Source organism: Sander lucioperca, chromosome 15, assembly GCF_008315115.2.
Source record: "Sander lucioperca isolate FBNREF2018 chromosome 15, SLUC_FBN_1.2, whole genome shotgun sequence".
In the NCBI taxonomy this organism is placed as follows: Eukaryota; Metazoa; Chordata; class Actinopteri; order Perciformes; family Percidae; genus Sander; species Sander lucioperca.
In genome coordinates this window covers 20609363-20637258 of record NC_050187.1, presented here as the reverse complement: position 1 = coordinate 20637258, position 27896 = coordinate 20609363, and the positions used below count along the sequence as shown (strand labels likewise).

The 27896-nt window shown below is 40.4% G+C and overlaps 1 protein-coding gene across 6 annotated transcripts; it reads right to left on the bottom strand.

Annotated features, from left to right (window-relative positions):
• parga (poly (ADP-ribose) glycohydrolase a) lies at positions 1 to 27896 on the bottom strand. 6 transcript variants are annotated; one of them, XM_031306000.2, is made up of 19 exons: positions 27729 to 27836; positions 27384 to 27385; positions 26968 to 27030; positions 24660 to 25307; positions 24385 to 24517; positions 23490 to 23612; positions 23305 to 23385; positions 22385 to 22459; positions 18276 to 18368; positions 16927 to 17081; positions 12752 to 12831; positions 12583 to 12643; positions 11569 to 11644; positions 9594 to 9741; positions 4367 to 4445; positions 4115 to 4223; positions 3332 to 3437; positions 1932 to 2060; positions 1 to 1228 (listed from the first exon to the last, which is right to left on the bottom strand). In XM_031306000.2, the coding sequence occupies exons 3-19, from the start codon at positions 26994 to 26996 to the stop codon at positions 1047 to 1049; spliced, it is 2307 nt and encodes a 768-aa protein (XP_031161860.1). In that variant the 5' UTR covers positions 26997 to 27030; positions 27384 to 27385; positions 27729 to 27836; the 3' UTR covers positions 1 to 1046. The 6 variants fall into 6 exon arrangements, with proteins under 6 accessions (XP_031161860.1, XP_031161851.1, XP_035847874.1 ...); XM_031305991.2 differs by lacking the exon at positions 27384 to 27385 and having other exon boundaries at positions 27639 to 27896; XM_035991981.1 differs by lacking the exon at positions 27384 to 27385 and having other exon boundaries at positions 24660 to 25311; positions 26972 to 27030; positions 27639 to 27896.

Below are 27896 nucleotides of genomic sequence, written 5' to 3'. Positions count from 1 at the left end.
CCATTTTAAAAGGATATACTTTAATTAAGAAATCAAAATAAAGAGTACAACCTAAAAACCTAAAGTACAGTACTATGCAATACATTTACAGTCTTTAATTATATTTATGAACCCATTATTAAATAGAACCCACAGTCAATCAGAAAATACAGTAAATAATAAAAACAACCGTATCCCCAAAGTAAAGGTTGTGTAAAAACATTAACAAAAATAATATTTTACGTGCAATTCTTTATCTGCTGCCTCCTTTATTTGTATATACAGTAGCACTGCTGTGCTTAACACTGAATGTTTTTGAAAATAATTAGGTTACACTGAATAGAATCAAAGGTCTAAAGATGAAAATGACCATACATTAAATGTTTCATCGGAGATGATTCCAATACCGATAACATTTATTGATATGAAAATAAGGACTATATGTGTGTTGAACATTGACATCCTAGGGAATATAAAAGAGCAGCATATATTTGTAGAATATTTGATAAATAAATGTTACCCATGCATAGACTACAGTATGGCATCTCATCATCTCTCTGCATTTAGGAACCTCACCACAGCCTGGGTTCGGTAAACAGAGAGGACAACTCATCCAAAAAGTAGCAAACACAATATAGGACAAGATAACTAGGGATGTCTTATCATGTCCTGGATTATTAATAATGAAAACTGTCCACAAACATGCATATGATGAATATTTGGCCATATGTGTAATTAATGTAAAAACAAAAGAAGTCCACATGATCACGTCACACTTAAACTAAAGAAAGGCTTGACAGCAACCAGGATTTACTATTGCTATAAGTCTCTGAAACATTTCACCATAGTTGGTGACATACTACGAGGCTCCTATAATACCACCAACGAGAAAGGCAAAACTGTGTTTTGGTAGTTTGTGTGTTGGGATCACAAACTTAAAGGGAGGAGTGTGTGAGACAAAAAGTGAGTGTAAGCACAAGGCTGAGAGCACATTGAAGTTTGTGAACCTGGAGTCTCTTTTACACAGAGAGACAGCAGAGGGAGGTTAAGTTGCAGCTCTATCCGTGTTAATGAGAGTCCGATGTTACAGGGGACATCCCAGAATCCTTGGCAGACTCCGGGGCGTCAGTGGGCGTGGGGGAAGAGACTTTTTCATGGATGAAACTGTAGAGACTGATGTCAGGTCGAGTCGTGCGGCAATTCTTGCACACCGAACTGGAGTACTGGTTCAAAAGGTTGTACAGCCTCCCTGGGAGGGAAAAGGAGGGAGGTGAAGAGAGGTGAAGACAGAGAGAGGAAGAGAGACAGAGGGAGGGGATGGTGCAGGGGTCAAGAGAAGGAAGAAATATGGAGGAAAATTTGAGAGAAATAGACAAAAAGGACAAACGGAGTCAAAGAATGAGCAAGAGAGACAAAGTGTAACAGGAAAAAAAATGAAGAAAAATGAAAGCGTGTTTGAGCTCATTTATAAATCAAGTGCACGTACACACGCACACAAGCCGTGAGCTTTTTCTCTGTAGCTCCACTTTAGGAAATGGATGGCTAGAGGGGAATTTCTCTGAAAGGCTTCAATAAATGTCAGCGGAAGAAAAATGAAAAGAGGGGGAGGGGAGAGGCTGGGGTCAGTTCAGGCAGTAATCCACTCTGCAGCAGAGGCTGAATGGATAGGCTGAGTAACGGAGACGGCCCATAAGGTGGAATAACTTAACATTGAGATGGACTGTATTCTGTTATTTATGCATACTGTCCCTGTAATGACACCAGCAAGGACAACCTCCATGTGCTGTATGAGTCTCAAGAGCCCCACAATCCTTTACAACAGTGGTTGGTAACATCACCATTCCGGTTCATTATGCAATTTAGTGTTAAGAGCTCGACAGAGGCAGGGCAGAGTGTCTAACTCCTGCAACAAAAAAATATTTAAAAAATTTGGTTTTGTGTGTGAGTCTTACCGACGGTGACTTGTCTCTCGGTGAGGAAAGTGTGTATTTCATGAACATCTCTCATAAGCTGAGCATCTCCAAATGTGAAGTACGCCAAGTCTCTCCCGGCCTCTGCTGCAGCCATCAACTGAATCAGTGCTGAAAAAGTGAGAAGGAGAACGCTAAAGGGAAATCCAGGCAACAATAATATACCATATTAGCATCATTAGTATCCTTCAGTTTCAGAACAAAATCATAAATGTGTAATTGACCGCTGAAAATAAGCTGAGGAAACAAAGTAATTGGTCAATAAGCTGGATAAGGTACGGCTTCTGGCAGAAAAGAACACGAGTGACAGGGGCAATTTATATCAGAAGAGTAAATAATCCACCACTGGTAGCATAGCCTCATCAACAGCACTCAATCTTTCAGCCTTGCAAATTAGGTCTTAAGACCTTTAAATATTTAACAGAATGGATAATGATTCCAGATTAAAACACACAAAACACACATAATTTGCTAAAGGTCTGTAATCTTTACAACACAACAGCTCGGTCTTATGTAACTACCACATCTCAAGTCAGCTCCGGGACTATAATGTAAAATACAGTTATTTCCTTCTAAAAATACCAGCTATGCTAATTCCAGGGCTAATAAGAGGGGTCCCCGGCAAGCTAATATCATCCTCAGGGACTAGTCCAGTGGATCTATTGATAGCGTGCTTCAGTTCTAAATGAAACTGTACACAAACATACCCATGTTACTCCAATCGCATTTGCATTCATATTGCAGGACATTTATGTGGAAATGTGGGTTTTAGTACAGCACAGCCTCCATGGATGATAAGTATGAACAAATATACAGAAAATTAAAATGTTAGAGACAATTGACCAGAAACCCCAAAATGTGCGCTGTGGCGTACTGAAGGGGACAGTAAGGGGCCCCTGCTTGTGAAGAGTGATGTTGTGTAAGCCCACAGAGACCTGAATCAGCCTGGATTTATGGTGTCCCTTCCCTGTAATCAATTGCCCTTTTAATGGAAAATAATAAATGTGTGTCAGCTGATCAATAAAGGGAGGGAAGGAACAGATGAGTGACACCCTGGGAGAGCTACTAATTGACCAGAAGTGCTAGAGACAGACCGGCATCTGTGACTGTGCCGTCCAGTCCTTCAATGGCTGGGACAAGCAGTGCAGATGAATGGCTGATCCTGTCTGAGCAACTAATATTTACCTCATGCTTGAGAATCAAGAGTTTATATTTTAATGTAAGCAATATTATTTATCTGCTAACCTACTGTATATTAGTAGTACCATTTCAGCTCTCATGTATGAAAAAAAAAAAAAAACCGTTAATTCCTTCACACGTGTTACTATACGCAGTCTTTTCCTATCTACCCGAATGCATGTTTGTAATTCAGCCAATGATACCTTTAAGCCGTGTGTCTCCACCAAAAGCTCCACAACCCCAGTTGCCGGTGGCTACTGCAGAGAGGTGCTTGCTGTTGGCTTTATTTCGGAAGAATCCGCAATATGCCTAGGATAAATGCACAGGGAGTAGGAGGAGGGGAAGGTGAGGAAGAAAACAAGGAGACACAAGAGAAACCTTTTCAATAATTTTTTTATCTCTTTGCACAATAGATTTAGAATATATAGAAAATATATGATATTTCTACAGCAGTTTTGTTTACATTTTTGTTGGTTTCATGCGAGCTAAACATCAAAAAGCAAAAATGTTTAAGAGTATGCTTCAGCTTGAACCATAAGCATATTTAAAAAAATGTAACGCCTTTAAAAAGTGCACACAGGTGCATCATTTTTTGTCTAACTCCTCAACAGAAAAAGCTGTAGTAAATGACAGTACCACTACAACAGATAGGTGTTATGTACTATTAGTATCGGCCAGATAAGCTCGGTAGCCCTGAGCTAAATTCAGTGGTGTTACAGTTCACTAAGCCTTTAATTAACGTCTTTGCAGGTGATACCTGACAATATGTCAAAGTTTACCACCATGAGCTTTTAGTCAAAAACATCATAATGTCCAGCTTCATCCTATTTGTCACTTAAGTTGAGAGTTGACACTGTATTTTATAGCTTTCTTGAGTCCTTTCACAAAGACACATCTGTTTGAGGAATGTGTAATATTGTATGTAAGCCAACCATATTTTTTTATATAGTTCTGTGCAAACACAGACAAGGACATCTTTCTCTCACCTTGTTTAGTTCTCTGGTTATCTTTTCAGGGAGAAACTGCTCTAGGAAGTGCCTGAATTTGAGAGCATCAATGGCCACAATCTCCGTACAGCGTCGTTGCCAGTCGTCCCTGGAAATGAAAGAAAAGCAATGAGATGGGATTGACGATGACTTAGAAACATTTTCCTATCATTACTCAAACTTTTTTTGAAATAAAATATCAAAACAAAGCAATTACAAAATATGAAATAGTACTATGTGAGTAAAATGTACCTGGCAGTCTCGTCCTTGTGGCTGGTCTTCCATTTGTAACTCTCAGCATAGCCAGTGTATTTACTGTACTGTTCAGTGCCTGCAAAACAAGAAAGAAAGTCAAGAAAAAAAGACACTACTCAGTATTCAGCAGCCAGAACACGCAGTTGGCCTAAATCGGTTTCTGCGCCTTATTTCTTAAATCACATTTAGTGCTTTTTATGCTCCCCATGTGACTACACAGTATCAGCTTCTATTGGATTGTCATAAATAAAGGCCAGTGACTTAATAAGTAATCCGCTTTGGGCTTTGAAATGAAAAGCTTTCAGCCATAATAGGAAGAATTGGTTAGAACAGAAGACGCTAACCTTGGCCATATTCGCAAAATGCTTGCAAAACATGAAACACCATTGAATCATTCATTACCAGACAGGGTAACACACCGCTGATGGAAGTTAGCCTTTTTGTGTGTGTACTGGTATGTGCTCGGGGGTTAGAGCTCGAAAGATTTCATCATTCGTCATTACAAATACAGCTGCACACAATTCTGAAAGTGATGCCTATTAAAGGCTCAATACATTATGCATAAGGTATGAGGAAGTTTCACTACACTTCAGTGAAGAGCAGGTGATTAGCATAGCCTTTAGGTTCTACTGTATGTACTGGCAGAGTTACATATGCTACTAGAAGAAAATATCGAAAGTATTTTAAAAGCAATGCTGTCATTCTCTAAAAGTATCTCTTTGAAGAGCAGTAATTAAACGCTGCTTTAACTTTCTCATAATTGACTTCATTTAATTTCAAGCATGTACCATCTGCCAGTACTTGAAGTCTAAGCAGGAATGATGATTTTTTTTTGTGCCTTTCTATGACAAAGTATGACTCAAGCTAATGGCCTGTACTGGAGCCAAAACATAACCAAAAATGACAGTACAACCGGGCAAAAGAGTGAACAAAAACATTTATTTAAAACATCTTGCACCACTGAAAACCCATATCACTTTCTCCATCAACAGAGCTGCCCTTCTCATCCTTCACCTTGATACTATTTACCATGGCAACCGTCAATGAGAGCCTCCTGGAATACAGGCTTCCATCACTAGATTACATCGTGACCATCTACCTTCCGATCTGAAAACGCCTATGGACAAAAACTGATGTGACGCATAAGTTCCAAATGCTCTGGATGACCCATGTTAAGACACCTAAGAAATATGATTAACTCGACAGAAGAGAAAAACTAAGGCAGAAGAAGATAAACAGATATAAAGAGTCTAGAAACAGAGACCAGACTTAAAGAGGAAACACTGAATGCGTGCAAGGAATAATCTGCAAGGTTTAAATGAATCTATGGCGTAACTGGCCTATTCCATTAGTGGAGCAATGACCTTAGTTGGGCAATAAATTCCTTTCTGTCCAAATGTAATAACGTTAAGTGGAGAGGAGGAGGAGGGAAAGAGGGCAGGAGGCAGAATGATGGGAGGCAGGGAGGGGGACGGTGGCTAACCACTGAAGGTGACTTGGAAGGGATGCGAGTTACAAAGAAGACAACATGGCGCCATACGAAAGATAGACGATGCTTGGCTTGCTGACAGGAGGGTAGTGAACGAGACAGAAGTCGATTTTAACAGTGGCTAAATAGAACCGCTTGTGTGTGTGTGTGTGTGTGTGTTACCAGTGTGGGTCTGGGGTAATAACACCTCGGTGGCTCTTCCTTTTCTCTACTCTGCTGTTCCAACCAGCCTATGCGCAACAAGCAATGTACAGTTAGTAGTGGGTGCTGAGGGTGCCCATCAGACCATGCACACTCCTAGTCTCTTCATATGTTGTTTGTCCATGTGTCTCTCTTGCTAGGCACAAGTTCAAAGAACCAACAGAATCAATCAAGTGCAGACATTTGGAAGCAACATTTATATTTGAGTTTCTGCGGGCGCAGCTAAGTTATTATACATGCCCTTGTGTCAAACAGATGGATTTATCAAACTGGATAATGATGCCTCTTGTGTCATCAAAGGCAAATCTAAAGTAAACATCTGATTGTAATTCCCCAGTGAAATACTGGCACCAAAGCAGGACAAGTGGATGTTAAATATTTGTTTTGTCAAGCTAGATAAAGTGGCAATAAAATAAATACGATGTGGGCATAAATCAATTGACTCAACTGAGGCCATTTCGAAACATGGTGAGGGGGCAATGAGATAAAACTTCTCCATGCTTTACAATGACACTACAAACAAAAATAATGAGGTAAAATTTAAAACATGCATGTTTTGATTGAATTAAGCACAAGCCTTCATATTATGCCCTCCCTCTATTTATATATTTCAATTTTCTGGCAGTAATTGTACATCCGTGATCTTAATCTGTGCTTGCCCTTACTTTGACCAGTGGTGGGCGAGGTACAGCTGTGAGACAGGGAAAAAGGTAGGCTGGCCAGAGGAGGAGGAAGGCGGGTGACAGGGCACAACACTTAGAGAGGTTGACCCAAGCAGAGTGAGTTGGAGGTTAAAAAATAGAGCAATTCTGCTTGAGAGAAATGAAGGATAACTGGGCAGTCCCAAGTAAATCAATGCAATGGATTTACCCTCGGACTGGATGGAAGGATAGGGGTAAAAAAGAATGGAGCCCAATAAACATACAGGGCTCAATGAACTAGAGACAATAACTCAGAGGCGAAAAACAACACCAGTTTAGCCAATATTATGTGTAACTAGAAAGACGTGATATGTGTGTGGTTTCTATAAGAGAAAGAGGAAAGCCAAATAAAAATACACTACCAAACACACCACATGGCATGAAGGAACAATATATAAAGAATATTCCCCGTGTGGTAGCATCATATTTGTTCTGTATAGATTGTACTAGTATTTAATTCCTGCTTGTAATGGGGTTTTCACACCTGCCTCATTTATTTTGGTTGAATCGCACTAGAGTTTGTTTTTCCCCTGTGGTTCGTCTGGGCAGGTGTGAATGCAGCAATCACACTCGGATGCGCAACAAAAGCGGACCAAACAAGTGTACCGAGACCTCCTTGAAGCGGTTTGTTTGTGGTGAGAACGTGATCGGACCTCGAACAGACCCATTTTTGGACTAAACCAGCTGCTGTAGTCAGCTGTGCTGTGCTATGATGACCAGGGCTACAATCAACCCACGCAGTTGTCTCTTCATAGTAGGACTGCGGCATGTTGTCTGTTGGCTTTTCCTCCTCTCTTTGTTTACTTCCGGGAGTTCCGTTGGAATTTCCGCGGATAGTAAACCTGACAGATCGAAGAGCAGTAATACGAAGACAAAGAAGTTTACAAAGACACATCTGGCCAATGATGTGAATGTTGTCACGTAACTTGTGTTGCTGCATTTTGGTTTGTTTCACCAACTCATCAACTGATTCCGACCAAAGCAAACGGCATGGTGTGAAAAGAAACCGAAATGGCTGAAAAATGCTACAAAGTATATATTTTTTTGCCATTGGTCCAGACGAAATGAACGGAACTACAGATGTGAAAGCACCCTATGCACAATGCGTAAGGGGACTAACCTTATCTCCATATACCATGACAAGAGCTAGATACCCGCTCTCTGGTCTTATCCACAAAATAATTTTTTTTCTGTAACTATTTATTCACAAGATGCTAATTTGCGGATAAAAGCAACAAAGAAATATACAATGGCAGCAATGTCACAGAGTCTGTCTGCTCTACAATGGTTCCATTCCCTGCACAATGTGGGCTAATAAGCACCATGTCACAGAAAGTCTTAACTGGGTGGAAACCTATAAATAACCTGACCTAATATCTAGTCTCTGTATGAGGACATTAATGCATGCGCAAAATAAAATCATTTCAGCCACTGGTAGATGCAATAACATCCTTTTGCTCATTCATTAGCCTGAGCATATTAACACAAGGCCAGGGTTGGAACATAGTAGGGCTGGGCGATAAATCGATTTTATCGATTAAGTCGAATGTGTAGTTAACGTCGATTTGTTTAAATGAAAATCGATTTTCTCCTTAACATCAGCCGACGCTCCCCTCATGGATCCCATAGCTCCGAACGGGCTCAGCCCTCGCCCCGCGCGTTTGCCATAGAGATACACAAACAACATGGCAGCGACAGGGACTAACATTAATTCTTTTCTTAACTAGTAGTTTCATTACTTACTTATCCGTAATCTCCGCCGAAATGACCGGCAGCTCGCGGTGCTCTGTCCCCGGCTGAGAGTCACCTATTATCGTATAACTAATCACCAGCTACCGCTGACCTAAAGGACCACCATGCGGGGCACCAGAGGCGGTGTTGAGGAACTCTTTTGCGGCTCAACACATCTACTAAATGCCGCTGATACGACCGAGCTGTGATGGAGGTCTGTAGCGGCTTAAACAACTAGCAATCGCCGCTCTGTAGCACGGAGCTCCTCTTCGACGTTTGTTTCTACCGCTAGTTACTACGAAGGAGCTTGCTACAGGTATGCTACATTCAAGAGACCATGGGATGTTAATGTACGTTACTCAGCAACAGGTGAAAATAGGGGCAAGGTTGCGCAATAACGTTAAAATGATTTGAACTTTTAGCGAGGAACGAGAAGTGAATTAACTGTATGTGTGAAAACAGCTTTATCTCACGCATCCGTTTGTTTGTTGTTGAATATATAGCACCCCCCATCCAAAAAAAGGGAAAACACTCAAACCAATTTATATTTCCACAAAATTGGCATGAATAATCATAATGGTATACATGCCCCATGTGTGTGCGTGTGTGTGAGTCAAAACAAAATAAAGTTAAAACTTGTTTTGAACAATTTCTTTGTCATCTGCAGATTGATTTTAAGTAGGGGGAGAAAAAAATCGATTTAAATCTTGAATCGGATTTTTTTGGAAAAAATCTGGGATTTTATTTTTAGGTCATATCGCCCAGCCCTAGAACATAGATTAACCGGCCTTCAGGCTCAGCTCCCTTTTCACCGCAACAGTCTGGTACAGCACCTGAAACACTGCTGACTACTACATTTTTTATGCTCACATTTGACTATTCTGTAAATCTGAAGCAACAAATCTACATTTGTTGACAATACATTTCTGTTTAATCACATTTTCCACCAACAGATGAAGTGGACACAAGGAACCACAAGGGAGGAAGGAACTGACTGAGTCAATTGAAAGAAGCATACGTGAAACAAGTGTTTAACAGGCCTAGTCATTAGTGCCATACAAAGCAGAACCTGAAGGCTGATAATGCATGTGTGACTACGTACCTGTGACGATGAGGCATTCATTGTGTTCCAAAGCTTCAGTAAAGAGGCGAGAGACAATGAGTTCAGTGTTGATGAGGAACCTAATCTCTTCCTGGACCAGTCCATGTCCTGTTACTCCACCACCTACAAGCCTGTTTGCAAAGTCCACCTAATTAAAGGAATATAATGGGAAAATAAACCAAACCAGTTAGTTAACCAAAATGGCACAATCAATCCCATAGTTAAATTCACAACAAAACAAATGGTTAATATATTGTCCTGCCCATTCAATGCAGTTGAGAAGAACTGTGAGGTTTAGCTACTGTCACTCCCAATATTTGAACAAATGACTCTATTAGTGTCTCCTTATTAACTGTCACCCACTGAGGTCATTTAACACAGATAAATGTCTAAGGATCACTACACTGCTGGAAGCTTGCAAATAATCAAATCAAGAAATCGTAGCAAAACAACATACATTTTACAGAGATAGTTCAGATATCTATAAAATACAATTAATGGTGAGCAGAGAAGTAATGCAACATCTGCATGAATGTGTGCAGACTGCCTCTATTTTTAGAAATGGGATAAGTTTATTGGCATTACTTAGGGAGAGAGGAAACACTCCGACTGTCCTTTTTAAAAACAAGTGGGTACTTCACTCACCCTTAATATTTGTAATTCTTAAGTCTAGAAGTCTCTTTACTCTATAGATAGGCCGGAACTGATCCCTGATGAAGACCAAATATTTTACAATTACCTTGTTCGCAATAGAACTAGAACAATAAATCAGCTGGGGAAATGTATTGGCCGATACAAGCTCATTGCAGATATATCGGTGTAAACAATAGTTAAATAATTTGCAGAACCAAAATGCTGAAATATATCTGGGGTAATTTATAAACATTGTTCCAAATAAAAAGTTGCTTATGTGAAGTATCATTATCTGATTTTTAGAGTGCTGAAACGGTTAAAAATGAATGAAATGATGCTACAAAAGTGCACGTGGTAAACGAAGTTCTCCCAAATGGAATTTTAGCCAAATCTTTTGATGTGATCCTGGAGCTTCCTGCCATGTAAGCCTACACCTTGTTTTTGTGGCATGAATAAGAGGACAGTCCATTCAATCACAATGCTGCTATTCAAACAGCCTGTCAGGGGTGAGGGTTCTGCTCACTGGCCCACAGCTACGTCAATCTGTGTGACAGAGAGCGTGTTTGTATGTGCATGTGTGTATGTTGTCTAACCAGTCGCACAACTCACCTCCTTCACTGGTTCACCCCTCACCTCACCCCCCTCACCCTTCAATCTCACCTCCTGACAGAATGACAGCCCACTCTGCCCTATCAAAAGTCAACACACAGCCAGTGCCCAGCCTGCTGAGGTAGCCATCAATCCGCCTGCAGGACTCCTGGCCCAGTGGGTCGTCCCAGTGAGATGGCTCACCCTCGTCATCTTTTCCTCCATGCGCCTCCTCCTCCCTCATCCCCCACCCCAGGGTCTTCTCCTCCACCCTTGCTACTGTGAGTTACTCAAGTGTACATACATCAGCTGTCAGCTAGAGTAAAAAAATGCACCAGCTATCCTAAAACACTGACGGGGAGTGGGGAGATGGTGTGAATCAATGCAGAAATAGAGCCAATAACCTTCCCAGATATGCACAAAAATGATACACCCGATTTTGACTTTCTGCAGGTGGTGGACAACCATTCAGACAAGCAGTTAAAAAGCTAAACAGAAGGCATGGGGATGGTCAGAGTCATGTTTGTTAGGTTTGACTCACAATAACAAGTGCAAAACAGGCATGCTACAGTGCATCAAATCTGACACTCCAATAATTTTGTCTGAGTTTGTGGTTACAAAAAGGAATCCTTTTACAATGATTGGGGGGCACTGGCAGGAAAAAATACCTTTATTATGCCAGGCTGAATAACTTGTTCTACTTGGCATTAGATGCAAAACAGCGTTAGATGCAAAACAGTAAAAAAATTCCTACCTGCAGCATCCCATATCCATCATCCTCAATCGTCCCCTCACAAGTGATGTGTAGGCGCTTCAGCTGAGTCTGGGAACTTGACAAAAAAAGTTGTTCTTTTAAAAAAAGTAATTAATACAATATAACAATTCCATTGTTGAAGAGGTGAAGCAACTACACACTTCAGCAAAGTGTGAATGTCCCAAAGAATTTCTAGAGTTTTGAAAGAAACAGCTTGTTTGGAAGTGAGGTCATTTAAAATGTTGAGGGGAACAGAAATTCAAATAAACTGATCTATTGCTTTAGAGTTGTTTGACTGAAATAAATTAGAGTTGTTTGAAATAAATAACTGAATACATATCACCTGAAACTTTTCAAGTCATTACATTCTTTGGAGCAACAGCGTCAACTTCTTTCTCTCCTCGGATAACTTCTGCACATCTAAATTTAGGAATTCGCTGACATACTTTTTGGCAGGTTTATTCAGGCTTTGCTAGGTTGGATGGGAAGCATTTGTGAATCAAGCCTAAGCTTTTGGTCATGATTCTGATGGCATATAAACTGCCACCTCAACCTCAGGTCTTTCCACAAAATGAATCTGTATTTCGCACCATTCAGTCTCACGATCCCACCTGCTAAAAAAGCCACCAAGCAGCACAGTGCTGCCATCATTATGTTTCGTGGTAGGACTGGATGATGACTGAGCTGTGCACACGAGCAGCAGAGGAACTCTGATGGGTTGATGTTGTTTGAGTGGTCCTCCTTACTCTACTCAGATAACATCAACACAATTCAGATTTGTTCAACCAAGTTGTGGGAACATCTAAATTGCTTTTTTACATAATTTAACCACATTTGAAGTGTCACTGTGTATGAAAATAATATTTACTGACCCAAAACATAGCACAAATGTATATTTAATATTTTGAAAAAACAAATTTCCTTTATTATGGATTGTTGTGGGTAGATCATAACAAAAAGTCAGCTCATTAAATCATTAAATTAATAATGTAGTAGAATAGAATATAGTAATACCTTTCCCAGTTTGGAGGATTGTTCAGCATTTGTCTTGTGAATGTAACAAGACCCTTGGGCTCTTGAGAAAAAAAAAGCATAACAAAAATGTTAATCAACTGAAAAACATAAGAGAGCATTACAGAGAAACAACTGCTGCAACATCATGTTGGATGTTATTAATGCTTACTGGTCTGTGTAACTCTCCTGAAGTAACACAGCAGAGTTTTCAATTTCTCAATTTTTCTTGGTGAAGAACCATCAAATAACCTGAAAAAGAAAGAAAATGGGAATTTGAGTTCACAAGAGATCTTTGTAGGGTACTGACTTTGTCAAATAGTGCATGTGAGACTTTAGAGTCTCTAAAAAAAGAAAATAACTAGTTTTACTCAAAATATAGTTTTTTTTATATGAAATAAAATGTGATGTGTTTTAGCAGATCAGAGACATGGATGTTTCACTCAGAGTCATTATCTATAGCTCACTGCACAACCATGCCACAGCATGGCTTGAGTGAGGTCAAGCTTTTGAACTGGCATGATGTCTCTCCCATCTACCTCTATTCTTCACACAATGGCACTGCCTGAGGCCATGTTTCTGTTCCATGGTGGTTTCCATAAAAACTAGGGTGGACGGAGGGAGGAGGGAGGGGAAAAGAGAGAGAGAGGGCATCGGGTGGACGGCTTAAAATCACCCCATACTGGTGCTCTCCCTCCATTAAAAGCAACCTAAGCTGATGAGTAATCCCAGTTCAGCATTCATCTTTGCTGCTTTCTGCCCAGACCAGTAAAGAAATAAAATCAGAGGGGGTAAATGACATGAAAAAGGTAATGTACTACAAGGCTTTCAGTAAGAAAAACAAACAAATTTATTAGGCAATTCCTGCATATCAAATGTGTTTTTGCCACTTTTCACATTCCTTGCACAGTGTTTTACTCATGCACTGGGAAGCCCCCCACCCCATTTCCCTTAGTAAGTGTCAATTTAGCATAATGTACCTTGGAGGACAACCCACCTATGAGACAGTGTACGTGAAACATAGGTGGGATGACGGGGAGATTTCCAGTATAGCCACAAATCATACCTTGCTGAAGACAAAGGGGCAACAAATTATGAAGGATTTAGTCACAAAATATATTGCAGCAATTTTTTATTTTCAAGGATAGTCACATTCATTATTTGGTTCTTATGCACCAGGAGACAAGATTTCTCAATTGTACCATTACCAATAAGGCTATTTTCTTGCAAATGAGGTAGGCCATTTCATGGTCACTCAGCTCAGAAATAAAAACAAGAGGATTTATTTCTTAATAATGAGCTTGCATTCTTGACTAAACTGGCTTCCTATGTCATTTTCTTCTCATACAGAGGAAAACACAAGCTAAAGAGATAAGTCTGCCTTCTTTCCTCTCCTTCGAATCTATCCGTCACTTAACGGAGGACAAACCTTGACAGTTCTGCCAAAACAGCAATCAGCAGATTGCTTGCTGCTCTCCTTGTCCAAGATAGAGTGCTAGTGTAGCTGATAAGCAAAGTGACGGACACTCCCTCAATTACAGGGGGAAAGGGAGGGCCAATAACGATCCGGGGCCCATTTTAGACTGCACTGGTTGTCTTGTCTCATCTTTTCAGAAACATCAAGACTTTTTTCCCTCTCGTTCTTTCTTGTATTTCACTGCCAGCAGAAATGCTGATAGTAAAGGCAGGTCTGCAACCAAGTGCTGGCATGGATCTGAAACAGCCAGCCCTCCAACTGGAATCAATGCTTACATTATTACAGAGGCCTCTTTACTTAGTCGGCCACTAAAGATTTCATTTGGAGGCAGATATCATGCACCCATACAGATGACTGATTATGAGAGCACGATTAAGGTTCAGATAAAAATGAGGGAGTTGAAGGTGGGAATATGGACCAAATCATACATGCAGCTGTCAGCTGTCGGTCTTGGTCTGCTGTATGGGAGCATTACGGATTTGGTGTTACCTGACAGTGACTGAAAAAAGTGGTGGATAGAGGAGTGACTGTGTGTAAGCACTGTGCAAGACGTGTGGCTTATGCTAGCAAAAATACTTCCAAATATGAAGACATCAAACCAGTGTGTCCGTTGACCCGCCGAGCAGGAGGGAGTCGGGGAGGACAGAGCAACTCCTTTTCCCCGCAGCGTTTACACAGCCTCCCTATGCAGATTCAGACACGGCAATCCAATCCACGACTAAAGCATTGGCCGGTTTATAGCGCAGTAGTGCAGTAGTGGAGGATGCGGGATTTCAGCATATGATTAAAGTAACATTAATTTCTAATAACACAGTGGCACTTTTCCCTTTGATAAAAAAAAAATCCAGCCATATTCCTTTTACTGTATTGAAAATTTTGCACTTAAAACTATTTAATTTTTAATTTCCATTAAAAACTGACATGTTATGGGCTAATGTTTTTTTGTTTTAAAGTCTAGTGCTGGTAGAGATTATGCTTCAATTTATGTGGATGGCCTTAGTCTAAATTGTGTCCATATTGCTATGAAAATAACAAAGCTGAATTTTTTGTCTGCACTAATTAGAAAACATATTCTTTTAATAAAGATTTGACAATAAAGAAGAGTTTATGTTCCTTATGTTCTTAGCCAGTATTTTGTTAAGGCAAACCGTTAACTTTTTCTGCCAAATAAAAAAAATGAAAAGCAAGTTGAAATTGGCAATGTGTACCAAAAACGTACCGAACTGAACCGTAAACTGTGACTCAATAACCGTGATATGAACCGAACTGTGAATGTTCTGCAAAGAGTGTCAGCACTATCATAATAATGTATTGTCAAACCGAGGCAACATCACCAAAAGGGATTACACAACTCACTACTGAGGAGACGGTGCCTCAAAGAAATACAGGGAAATTGAATTGAGGTGATATCTGGACAATGCCCAGTGTGTACTGAGGTGCATACAGTCCATAACACTGTAATAGAGCTGGTAACAAAATCTCATAACTCTACCTGCTACTGCTATCTGCTACCAACCCCACTACAACCATACACAACATCTCAAAATGTTAACCATTATCAGCTGCTTCAAATGCCTTGAGCACAAATAACAAAACAAGACAAACAACAATTAAGTCTTTCTCAGAACAGAGAACAAGCTGGACCTCATTAACCCAAACTACAGAAAACTGTGATAACATACAACCTGAGTGTAACACAGCCACATCTGCTGCTGCCGTCTTCACACGTTACAGCAGCAGAGCAGAGGTTGTGTACTTCAGATACAATAATATAGGCCTGATTCCACACTGCATCACCTCCGTCCGTTGCATATAACGTTGACTCCTCAAGATCATGAGAAGCCAGAGACAGATAGACAGGTGTGCCCTTTAAAAAAAAGTCTATCAAAACCATTTGTTTCAATTAGCCATCCCAGGCTTTCTTAACAGACCACTGGTTCTGAGTAAGTAGAAACAGAGAACACCAATTTGACACTCCTACTCTGAATCTCCTTCCCACATAAAAAGACATAACAGAAACACAGAGCTCAATGAGGTTCCCTGCCCACAGTCCCATCCTCCAGGCTATAAGGTGACAGGGGCAGTTACAGCACACAATGTAATCTTACAACTATAAAAAAAAATAAAATAAATAAATATGCTTTTTGACAAAATAACAAATGAGATACCACAAGCTGTAACTCTGTTACCAGCCAGATCCAGTTTACCTCGTTGTGACATTCTGCATGCAAGCTTAAAAAATAAACTTCAATGTTACTGTATGTAATCTTAATGGACACTAAATAAGTTGAAGCTGAGTAATATAATTCCGTTATTAAGGGTTTTCAAGGCAGTAGTGCCCCCATATGGAAATCAGTTTCTTCTGAATGGAATGGTCACTAAAGACAGAGCTACTCAATCAAAATTCTACCCATTTGTAATAGATGGTTGTACTTAATCATGAAAATATTACTAATCTCTGAATATATTTGATGCACTATTACTGGACAGAACAATACTGAGAACATTGTGAGACTGTTATTAAGCCAATAAAAACTGGGCAACACGGGATGTTCCGTAATCATTGAGGACCAGAAAATAGTATAATGATGCCAATGAGTCCAATCATGCTCCTGTCAGACAGCATTGTAAGCTTCTTCTTGAAGCATACAGACCAATGCGGCTAACTCAGGATCAATATCTGAGTCTGAGATCTACTCTTTCTCCTGATTAAAGTAATGGCTTACAAAAGGGACTCAGCAAAAGGCTCAAGGGGCAAACCTCATTTTGTGAATAAAATACTAATGACTGCAGCTCACTCAATTACTCTAGAGAGCTACTGATAATTGTTGTGTGTCTCCAGTTTTTTGCAAGGGATGGTGTGCCTTTACCTGTAGAAGTTGATCTCAGGATAATTGCAGTACTCCGACTTGCGGGAGTTGCGTCGAGGGAAAGTGCAGAAGAAGGCGTTGGCCAGAAGACATGCTATTTGCTCCTGAGACAGAGTCAGGGAGTGGTTCATCCTTGACTTCAGTAGGGGAATTGGCTTGAAAGAGAGAGGAAAAAAGTGAGAAAGAGACCAAACCTGAGGGACTGGAGATCAGAATGGGAAACGTAGGGACAAAAAGAAATGCACAAGAAACACACAAGGTTGTGTGGGTGTAGTACTGTGGGTCTGATGGCTCATGGGGATAGATAATTAGTTTAGCAATCTAGCAAGCAGAGGAGACAAGGAGAGATCCATTAGGTAAATGGGTGGTAGTAATTAAGGTCCTGGTTTTCTTGCTCTCCCCCAGGTTGGTTCAGTCAGACACACGGGGCCCATCTATCTTCACTGATTAGGGCTAAAGAGCCTCCCAAGGCTGCCCAGTTAGCAAATCAATACCAGCTCTAATAACACACACATAAACATTAGCCTTGACGCTTAATACTGCAAAATAAAGCGGAGAGTCAGAAAGCTTTATTATCCAACCGCTACAAATGACTGACTCTGAGGTGAAATCTGTACCAGAAATTCCCTTCCTTAGTTAAACCTGAGCATCTTCAATGTCCTGCCCCTGTTTCTGTCTCCGGTAGCAACAAGAGGGATTTTCCTATCCTGCCCAGAGTGGGAGCTGAATTAAGTTTATTAAATTAAACTATGGACTATGGAATAGATAACTGAATTACAAAAGTACCAATGTTGGGATTTTTGCATTGCTATAATTGATGACGGATAACGAAAAAATAAAGACAAATGGGGATGACATTTTAAAGCTCGGATCAGCTCCACTTAATGCGAATAAAAGAGAGGGCCCTGTTTCTCAAAATATATTGCTCAGAGGAGGAAGGGCTAGTGTGGAAGTCCAAAGGAATTGACTGAATTTAAAATTTTAGAAGAGTCATTTCCTCAAGTGCACAAGCATGACACATCAGATGGATGACTGGAAATGAGACGGGCCTCTCCTCTCGCAGCCCTTTTTTTCTAATGAAGCAGTTCTTGATATGGACCAAAAGGGGCATTCATTATATAGCAGTCCTAACTCATGAGCTGATCTTGTATAACATCCACCATCTAACCCTTTGCCTCTTCTCTCTGCTGACTGCACGCACTCACATCCTTCCTCCAATATCCCTTAACACTGCAGATCTCTTTTTAAACCCACTGTATCACAAAAGCTCACCTTTCAATTCACACAACTCCTGCAAGCCCCCTAAACATAAACTGTGCACATATTCAAAAATAGTAAACTGCACTTACCATTGTACAGAGGACAGGAGCACGGAGTGCGAGGTCAACCATAGCTGGCAGTACGATCTCACACAGGTGTTGTAGTTCAGAATGCTCAAGATACTGGAAAGAGGAGAAAAAAAACAACATGCAGAAGTACTGTTAAATGGTATATCTCTGTGGAGCTGACTGCCTAGTTAGGCAGGCAGTTACTCAGAGCCAGCAGTCAGAGTGACGGATTATATCTGAAGTGACATATTGGTCTGTAACACCACTGATTTTTCCAACCGAAATGTTAAGTCGCAACCAAATAATTTTTACCTCCGCGAAGTAGTTTTCGGCTCGGTTTGTCTGTCAGCAAGATTTAAGAAAAACTACTAACACATTTCTTTCTTTTTCTGTTAGTTTCTGACGCATTTATATTAAAATTCCGTTACCCTTATTTTCTAGAAAACAGTTTGGTTCAGTGATACCTTATTTTGTACAATGATCCTATCAAAGTTTTTGAACATTCCTATGAACAGTTCATCCCCACTTTACCTCAATTTCGATTTCAACTGAAAATGCAATGACATGTAAAAGCTCAACATGCAATTTCCAATCAATAATTTACTTTAGGGTTTAGTATGGTTTTGTTAGGACAGAGATACATTATGGCCCTGCCAGCTACTTGACGAAATGTGTAAATGGTCTAATAACTGTTTGACAGTGAGTCTGAGGTCATAACCCAATACCAGTAACCAATATCTAAGGAAGGATGCTCAATTTTCAACAAGAAAGCTCAATGTCAGTTAAATGAAATAGAGGTTTATTGTTGTTTCAGGGTGAACTCCCACTCTTCAGATATCAATAATCCCAACACTTCAGCGGTGAAAGAAGAAATAGAAATGCTGCAGAGCTGCTCGCTACACAGAACCATTTTCAGAATAAACTACCATCAATCTGGGAGCGAGCCTGCCACGGCCGAGGCATCCATACTTCAGCCTATAGCTTACCTCAGCAGCATCCATCTGCAATTCCCTCTAAAATAAACACCCAGTTATTCCATCATAGACTCAGATTTACAACGCAATCACTTATGAGTGTATTGGCTTCGAATGTCACTGTCATCAATCACTTGACTTACGCTATCAAGGTAAGCAGGGGAGCTTGCGCTGATTAAATGGACCTTCTGGAGGAAATGCAAATGACCAATTGTGGAGAGAATGGCAGGGTGGCTTGATTTTCAACAGGAAGTCTTTGGTGAGTGATTTGGCCGGGGGCATTTATATGAGTGCAGAGCAGGTCTGACTAAATGCTGTCAAAAGTAATGAGCTGGCAGACATCATAAAGCGCTCCTGTGGGACTAATAGATGGTAGTTGGTTATGCGGCAGGATGAGGGTAGAAATATGATCCCCAAGCCTTTCCACAGCTACAGCCGCCGGCCACCATGGTAACACACAGGTTAGGCTGCACACACAAACTATACCTTTCACATCAATACATATGATAGACTGCGTTCTAGCGGGACAGTCCAGATTTACTGCTGCGTAGGCTAATGATCGATTACACTCCGATCTTCCACCCATTCTGGTCTTTGCAAGTTTTTTCATTTCCTGGCAGCTAAACATATCCAAGTCTCAATTACACATATTTATTTAGAGGTCTAAGAATGTTTTATAGAAGCAGAGATAGAAATAAAAACAAGTGACCAAGCACAAAAGTGAGAGGGATGGAGTGTGCTGCTGTCTTGCTGCTAAATGTTCATGCACTATTGGGACATCAGCTGTACTTACTCCTGGCTGCTTTCTTGCTCAGCCCTCAGACATTCATCAGACAGTGACACAGTGACAGTTTCATTTGGCAGGGGAAAAACACTAAGACAACTTACAGACAAGCCCTAATTTGGATATCCCCCCCTATTGCTATTACACGTTGAGCGGAGTGTCAATCACTGGCCCGGGGGCAATGTACCTCGTGACAATTACCCCAGTGCTGCACAAATGTTCCTCCAGATTTAATTAGGTGGTCCTGGCTGAGGAGTGCAACAGTTAGGATTCAAACACACACAGAAACTGGAGCGAAAAAGGAGTTACATTAAAAAAAGGCATAAGCAGAGCAGCAGTAAAAATAATTCTGTCAATTACTCATCAATTGGGTTGCCCAAACAGCAAAACAATTCAGTCTGTGATTCTTCTGTGTGTGAAGAATCATGTATGCATCTCTGCTGTAGAATGGCAGCTGTTAATCATTCCTGCTCAATTTGTTGGCAGGATGCTTTGAATGATCCCTAATCCTGCATCCACTAACTGAAAGAAATTTAACTGATAGAAAGCAGTCACTCACAACCAGTATCTATTTTGTATAATGTACATGGGCATCTATGCACATTCCTGTATAACTTTTTCCAATTACTGCACATCACTTAATTTGGAGTTCTATTAACTTTTAATAATCAAACCTCGACTTCATGCCTCAGCATGAAAAAAATACTGGGAAATACCACGCGTAGGGCAGTTAGATGGAGCTGCTGACACAACAGACTCCTGGAAGGGCGAGTTTCTTGCTGGCATTACTGAGCATCCTTGCAGATTTAATGGGACCTTTTAATTAAATTGGATTAAGCTATAAAAAGGCTCTGGTGGCTATTGATCTACCAAGTTCTCTGCTTTACATTGAGAAATTATTTCAGGGAGGAGAAAAAAAGAATTTAGCTGAGTAATCAATGATGAGAAGGGAAGGACATCAAGTTCTGATATCAATCTGACTGGACTGTAGCAAGCATGAAATGTTCCCACTTAGTTGTAAGAGCTCCATTCAAATAATTACCTTGTTCCTAATGGCTTTAACAAAGATATTGAGTTTGACAATAAACTACATGCTTTACTAAATGTAGGTAACCAAATTAGGCTTCTAGCTGAAATTGGTTTGCTATCTACTAAAAGATTCTGTCTTCTTTTTGGCCACTTTGGGTGGTACTACTGTGTCTACAGGATTTTGGGAAGGAATTTCTGCAAAAGGACTGATGCTTTACTTGAAAATGGTAATTTCTAAAACAGTTTGAAAAAGTCATTTCATAACAATAAAAGACAGGTAAATATACATCCCACATGGTAAGAAGTTTCTTTGACAACAGGTATGTAATTACAGTCCCTAACTGTCTAAGCATAAGAAAATAAGTGTTTAAAGAAAGGAGAAAGACAGAAAAAAAGAAAGACATCCCCATGGTTCACCCGCAACAGCTGCCGCCGCCATGCTCTGTGCTCATCTGTCCTAAATGTATGAAGCATATTAGCTCCTGTGAGACTCCCAGGTACTGGCAGGGGGACAACGCACACTGATGGGCTTGCAGCCAAACAGAGGAGAGCAGGCTCCCTTTGCGATAACAACTCTAGTTAAGTATCAGCTTTAGCTTAATTCTTCATTAAGGTAATTTTAAAGATATAATTAATCATGGTGAGTTAAACAAACACTGCCAGCAAAGTTCACAGGGGCTGACTGTCAAACTGTGTTTCATTTCACTGATAAGGTGTGTGTTTATATGTCAATTCTATTACAACAATTACAAATATGAAAGCCTCTTATATAGCAAATTAAGAAATTAGAATACAAAATAAAGTAGTTTCTTTACATGAGGCTTCCCACCCAAGGTATACAGCAAAGATGCATGCCTAAGACATGTTTTGACAGTTACAATATGAGCAGCAGGCTTGAGGAAAGTAGAGCTGGGCAATATATCAATATTATATCGATATCATGATATGAGACTAGATATCGTCTTAGATTTTGGATATCGTAATATCGTAATATGGCATAAGTGTTGTCTTTTCCTGGTTTTAAAGGCTGAATTACAGTAAAGTGATGTCATTTTCTGAACGTACCAGACTGTTGTAACTGTTCTATTTTTTGCCTTTACCCACTTAGTCATCGTATCCACATTACTGATGATTATTAATCGAAAATCTCATTGTGTAAATATTTTGTGAAAGCACCAATAGTCAACACTACAATATCGTTGCGGTATCGATATCGAGGTATTTGGTCAAAAATATCTTGATATTTGATTTTCTCCATATCGCCCAGCCCTAGAGGGAAGCTGTTTTAATCTTCCTGCTTTATCTTTGGTACAAGACCAGCCTATAAAATGCGGACAGCTTACCTCTGTGCAAAGAAGGTTTAGGGCAGTGAAGTCCCATTTCTTTGCATGGGCTATGTTGTATCTCAATATAGCATCCTGTAGAAGTGAATACAGAGTTATTTATACATAGAAGACCATTTTTAAATATATAAACTGCATGGCAGCAGATTAAGAGCAGGTTTAATGCACAAACATATTCAGGATCTTAAATTACAAAGCTTATTTTAATGTGTGATACAACAGGTTATGTTTGTTGCAAACTCTGCCACCCTGTGGTTGTTTATGGAATAAGTTTTGTATATTTGTAACTCCTGTGACAGTTTAATTGGAATAATACCTTAGAAATTCTCCAGTATAAAAGGCATTCTGTCCAAATAGGCCAACGTTTTATTTTTAAATGGTACCTTGTCTTCACAGTATTTACTTTCCATCCACACCAACCTCAGCTGTCCATTTTTGAACAACCAAAAACAAGGTTTTCAAAAATGCTTGCAGGGTGGAGAACTCTGAAAACAAGAGTCTCACATATTGCCAAAATGATGACTGCTTAGACATGTTCAATACTGTGTTGAAGTAACGTTAAAAAGCCAACTTTATGTCTCCCATTTCTCTCTCTGCAGTCACTTATTACAAACTTAACTGTGTGTTCAGCTCTACTGAAACACAACGTTGAGACTAGGAGGTGTCAAAACAGAGATTTGAACTGCTGAGAACAAGCAGAGTAAACTGTGTCCCCTCCCACTCCTTACGGATTATAATGCATAATGTTGTTGTTCGCTAACACAAAGACAATGAAGAAAAAGACAATCAGCACTTCTCCTAACTTTTGGTGTTTCAGTACGGACTTGTGGAAGTCACTTCACATTTAAAAGGTGTTTATCCTGTCTTAGTAATGACACATATTATGTTCAGCAGAGTCCAGCCCAGCACTGCTGTCTTACCCTCACATCCAGAGAACTTTTGAACCCTCCCTGCAAGGCAGTGCGGATCAGCTCCCACCGACTTTGGACACCACCTCCATCCTACATGACACAACAAATGACAAATTGCTTTTATTAAAACCTTGTTGTGGTATATGGTTTGTTTTGAAAAGCATGCAAAGCTGTGATGCACTAGTATACTATACCTCAGTCTCCAGAGGAAACAGATTCTTCTCAGAGCAGGGCATCTTCACAAACACATCATCCCACGCATCTTTGAACTTGCCGGGGTATGGAACAGGGACCTCTCCCTCTCTGAGGAGATCTGTCTGTAACAGAAACAAAATGGCAGGGAAAACAAAATGACTTTACAGGTAACAGTTGTGTGTAGAGAAGTGATGATTGAGAGACCTGCTTTCTATCTTGGCTGATCAAAAAATGCAATAGTTGGCTTTTAAAAACTTCTAAGACTAAGAACATGGCATGGTAGATGTTATGAAATTAAGAAGTCAGTCACTTTAGCTCCGTTCATTACTTCTAAACAAAATGTATTAAGAGATTGCTATATATATATATATATATATATATATATATATATATATATATATATATATATATCTTAAAACTGAATACATAGATAATTGGGAATACAAGCTTGACACTTATTTTACCAAAAGTCATATGTTCCTTTGCTGGCTGACTGAACAACTGAAAATCAGCTGCCCTGATTTAAATGAGATGTGCTTTTTCTTAAACAGTAATTAAAAGTCAAGCATTCTTGTGATTGAGGGGGTGATGGGGATAATCTAGCTTGGATGGCAGTGGTTAGTTGATGTTCAGAGCAAGTAGTAGCTATACAGCAGCACCCAGTGTTCCTGTGGGACTTGTAGTGGAGGACACAGTATGATAGGAGCTTTACTGACAAGAGGCCCTGAGGGGATCATGGAGGATGGTTTCCCATGTTTCCCTATCTTGTTCTCCCAGTACAGATCCACCACACAATGCCCAGTCACATCTGCATGCACATTTTTATGACTTTAGCATTCTTTACAACATACCACATACAAAGATCACACATAGTACAAGTGGCTGTTTACTCACCCGGACTGTGACAGTGTGGTGAGGCGCTGCTTTCAGGTGCGACAGAGGGGGGGCACACTGGGGCATTCTGTTCAGCTCATCTATGGGTGTCCCCAGCCATCCTCTGTCCATGTTATGAAATGCAAATGAAATTCTGTAAAGCAACAAAAACAGAACAGGGCTGTATGCTACACAATTACTGAAGGACATTGTGAGCATAGCGGAGCTAGGACACGACAGGAATTTAATTAATCGGCAAAGACAAAAAGTGGAACAAAGAAAAGTTAAAACAGTACCTTTTGAAAAGAGCACCTGACTGGCTTCCAATTAAGTCCTGGCTCATATCAGATGACCCACTGTACTCAGCTATCTCAGCATCCTCAGTTCCCATGGCAACCAGATGGACTTTTTCTTTGGCCGAACATCCAGAATCAGAGTCTTTGACAAACTGCTGTGATTCCTTTGCAAAGCCAGAGTCCTCTGCACAAGCACTGCCATCTAAATCCTTGTCTGAGCTGGTCACGAACATGGTTTTACAGATGGGGCTGTCCGGACTCAGCATCTCCACATCACTGGGTGTACTGACACCCTTCTTGGGACTATTACTGAGACAGAGAGTGAGTTTTGGATTTGGAGCGTGTGCAGCAACACCGGTTGTTTTAACAGGGTGAGGACCAGGTGAAGTGGACCTCTTAGATTTCTGTCCATTAGAACAGGATGTTGGGGCTGTGTTACTTCTGCTGCCTGCAAGAACAGATTCATCCAGCCCACCTGCAGAACCACAGTCCATCGAAGTCTGAGATGCTATGTCATCTTGCATGTTCTCCGTTAGTGCACAGTCTTTAAAAGTGTCACTCTTTTGCGGTACACAAACAGTTCCATCTGTTAAGTTTGTTGTTGGAACATCATTCTTTACATCCTCTGGCTTGATTTCATCAGCCATACTGCAGCAGGACAGAAGGAGAACAAAGTGAGAGAAGGCCTTGTTAGTAGGCTGAATCTAGGCCTGTCGCGATAGTCAATAAATCAATTAATCGCACGATAAAAAAAATGAGCTTGATAATTTTTCCGGCCGCGATAATTTCCATTTGCATGCTTGTTTGTTTTCCTTGTCTCTCTCTCTCTCTCTCTCTCTCTCTACCAAAGAGACTGGATGACCACTCTCGGTTCCTTAGCGTAACGAGGAGTGAACCCTCTTGTCAGTCGCATGGTCTTTGTGTGGGGGGAGGCAGGACTCCTGATGGAGAGAGAGAGACAGAGAAAACGCTAGTTGTTGGAGCAGGGTTTCCTGCAGCACTTTGCAGTTAAGGCGCCGTCAAAAAAAAAGTATATGAGCGATATCAGCCGTGTTACTCTGCGTCCTGTTTTCTCCCTTTCATTCCAAAGCACACAGTTGACAACCTGCAGGTGGAGACAGGCTCGGACATACACGCCGCTGTGGACTTGTCAGTCTCGCAAGCAGTTTCAGGAAAGTGGCTGCATGTGTCCGACAATGCACAGAACATTAACTGGTACAAGCCTACAGCTGTCCGTGGATACGGAGTACGGAAAGTGTGTCAGAGGCTCCCAGACGGTGAACTGAGACTCCGTTACCTGCTTGTCGGTCAACGGTTAATGATCGGTTATTTAATTTCATTGTGCTTCCTTTTGGAAGGCTGGCTGCCAAAAATCGCCACTTACTAGCTAATTAATTAGCCTGAGGTAAACGATAGCTATCAGTAAACAGAAGTGACGTGGTGGCTGGCGTCTGGTGTGTGCGCCAGTTTTTGTGTGCGCGCCAGTGTTTGTGTGTGGGTGTGTGTGGGTGTGTGGGGGTGTCGGCCCGTCCCGCGAAGCTCCGACCTGCAGACAGTAGAGGAGCAGAAGAAAGTAGCTGCACCTTCGCCTTAAATGAAGACTGATAAATAGAACTATTTTGATACAAACATTTACTCGCCATGTGGCAAATAGCCACATAAATATAGATATAATGTATTATATTATTTAAATTTAATATTTAGTGTTTAATAAATAATTGTTAAATGTAGTACAGAGTCTGTAGTCTATTGCACAAACAAACATTCGACGAATGCTGCAAACATTTGACAGCCAGTACGAATTGCCTGGGAGAACATACGTGTCACAAACGGCAATTCCACAACTGTACAACAGCGTGAAAGACGACATACTAAAGGAGATCAAAGACATATTGTGGATATTTAAAATGTCTTCCAGTTCCAGTGTTAAATATTCTTTAGAAATAAAAGTTTATTGATCTTTGAAACGCATTATTATGCCATTATCATTGTATTAGATGAAAATAGTCTCAGAACGACAATATTATCGTTTATCGCAATCATTTCTGGGACAATTTATCGTCCAGCTAAATTTGTTATCGTGACAGGCCTAGCTGAATCTACAACTCTGCCTTGGTGGAAAAGGGGTATTAAAGTGTACACTTATGATCATTACAATGCAGCTTCCCTTTTCCATGAGTGCACTTTGTTAGTAGTATATTCTATGTGCTTAATCCTTAATTAGAAACTTAAAAGGTCCAAGCATGTGGCCAGCCTTAAACAAAAAGCTTCATCACCCAAAATCCTAATGCTAACTTGACTGATTTACCTTTTTTGAGAATCCACCCCTTCATCCATCTTCGACTGGTCAGACAAGATGAATCAACAATAGCTGCTTGACAAAGAAATCATTCACATGTTGAGAAGCTGCGACATTGATCATTTTATACATGCCTACAAAGTAATGACATATCTATATACTGCCCGTTTTCAGGTGACACTGGACTTTACACAGAGCACAATACAAAGCAGTGTTTATGTTTGGTCTTAGACGGAAACTACACTCAGACCTTTGGTAAATTTCACTCAGGTCATGAGGCTGGGCAAATACTTTCGATTCAGCCTCCTGCCTAATGAATCAATTTCTGTTTCTGACAGTTATTTGTAAAAACAAACAAGAAATGCTGCTGCTGGCAGGTTCCACACAGCTACAATTAGCTAGCTAGCTAACTAACCCCAACTAACCACTTCTAACATTAACGTTACCCTCACTGTAAAAAAATATCAGTAGTACAATGTATCTTTCCAAAAGAATATGGTTAGTAGCTTACTACCTTGATGCGAACACATCTTGCAAGACAAAATAAACAAGTCATCTCTAGCTAGCTTTGATTGGCTAAAGATCTAACGTTTTGTAGATAGCGCTAGCTAACGTAACATGATCAAGCCAAGCTAACGTTAGCAGTGCTGTTTCCATGAAAACGAAGAGATACAACTTACAAGCATGCCCTTCTTTGTGTAAGACTTCTGAGTTAGATGCATTACATAATTATTTATTTATTTTCACATACAACTATTTCTCCCCTGAACATATCACAATGATATCGTCCGGTTTACTTTCACTTCGTTGTTGCAATTTGCAGGCAGCTGCTGCTGCACCTTTACGGCAGGAAAATCGGGACCAATCCGGACATGTTTCTTGGGAAAGGAGGCGTGATCATGAGTCGGTATCCTAGCAACTTGGTCTAAAAGGAGTTT

Bases quoted from the DNA above. Each gene is read 5' to 3' on its own strand.
- parga (XM_031305991.2), bottom strand. From the start codon at position 26,996: ATGGATGAAGGGGTGGATTCTCAAAAAAG. The intron at 22,460-23,304 runs GTAAGACAGCAG...TCACTTCTACAG, and splicing joins AAAGTTCTCTGGATGTGAGG to GATGCTATATTGAGATACAA. The intron at 4,224-4,366 runs GTACATTTTACT...TTTCATTTCCAG, and splicing joins CACAAGGACGAGACTGCCAG to GGACGACTGGCAACGACGCT.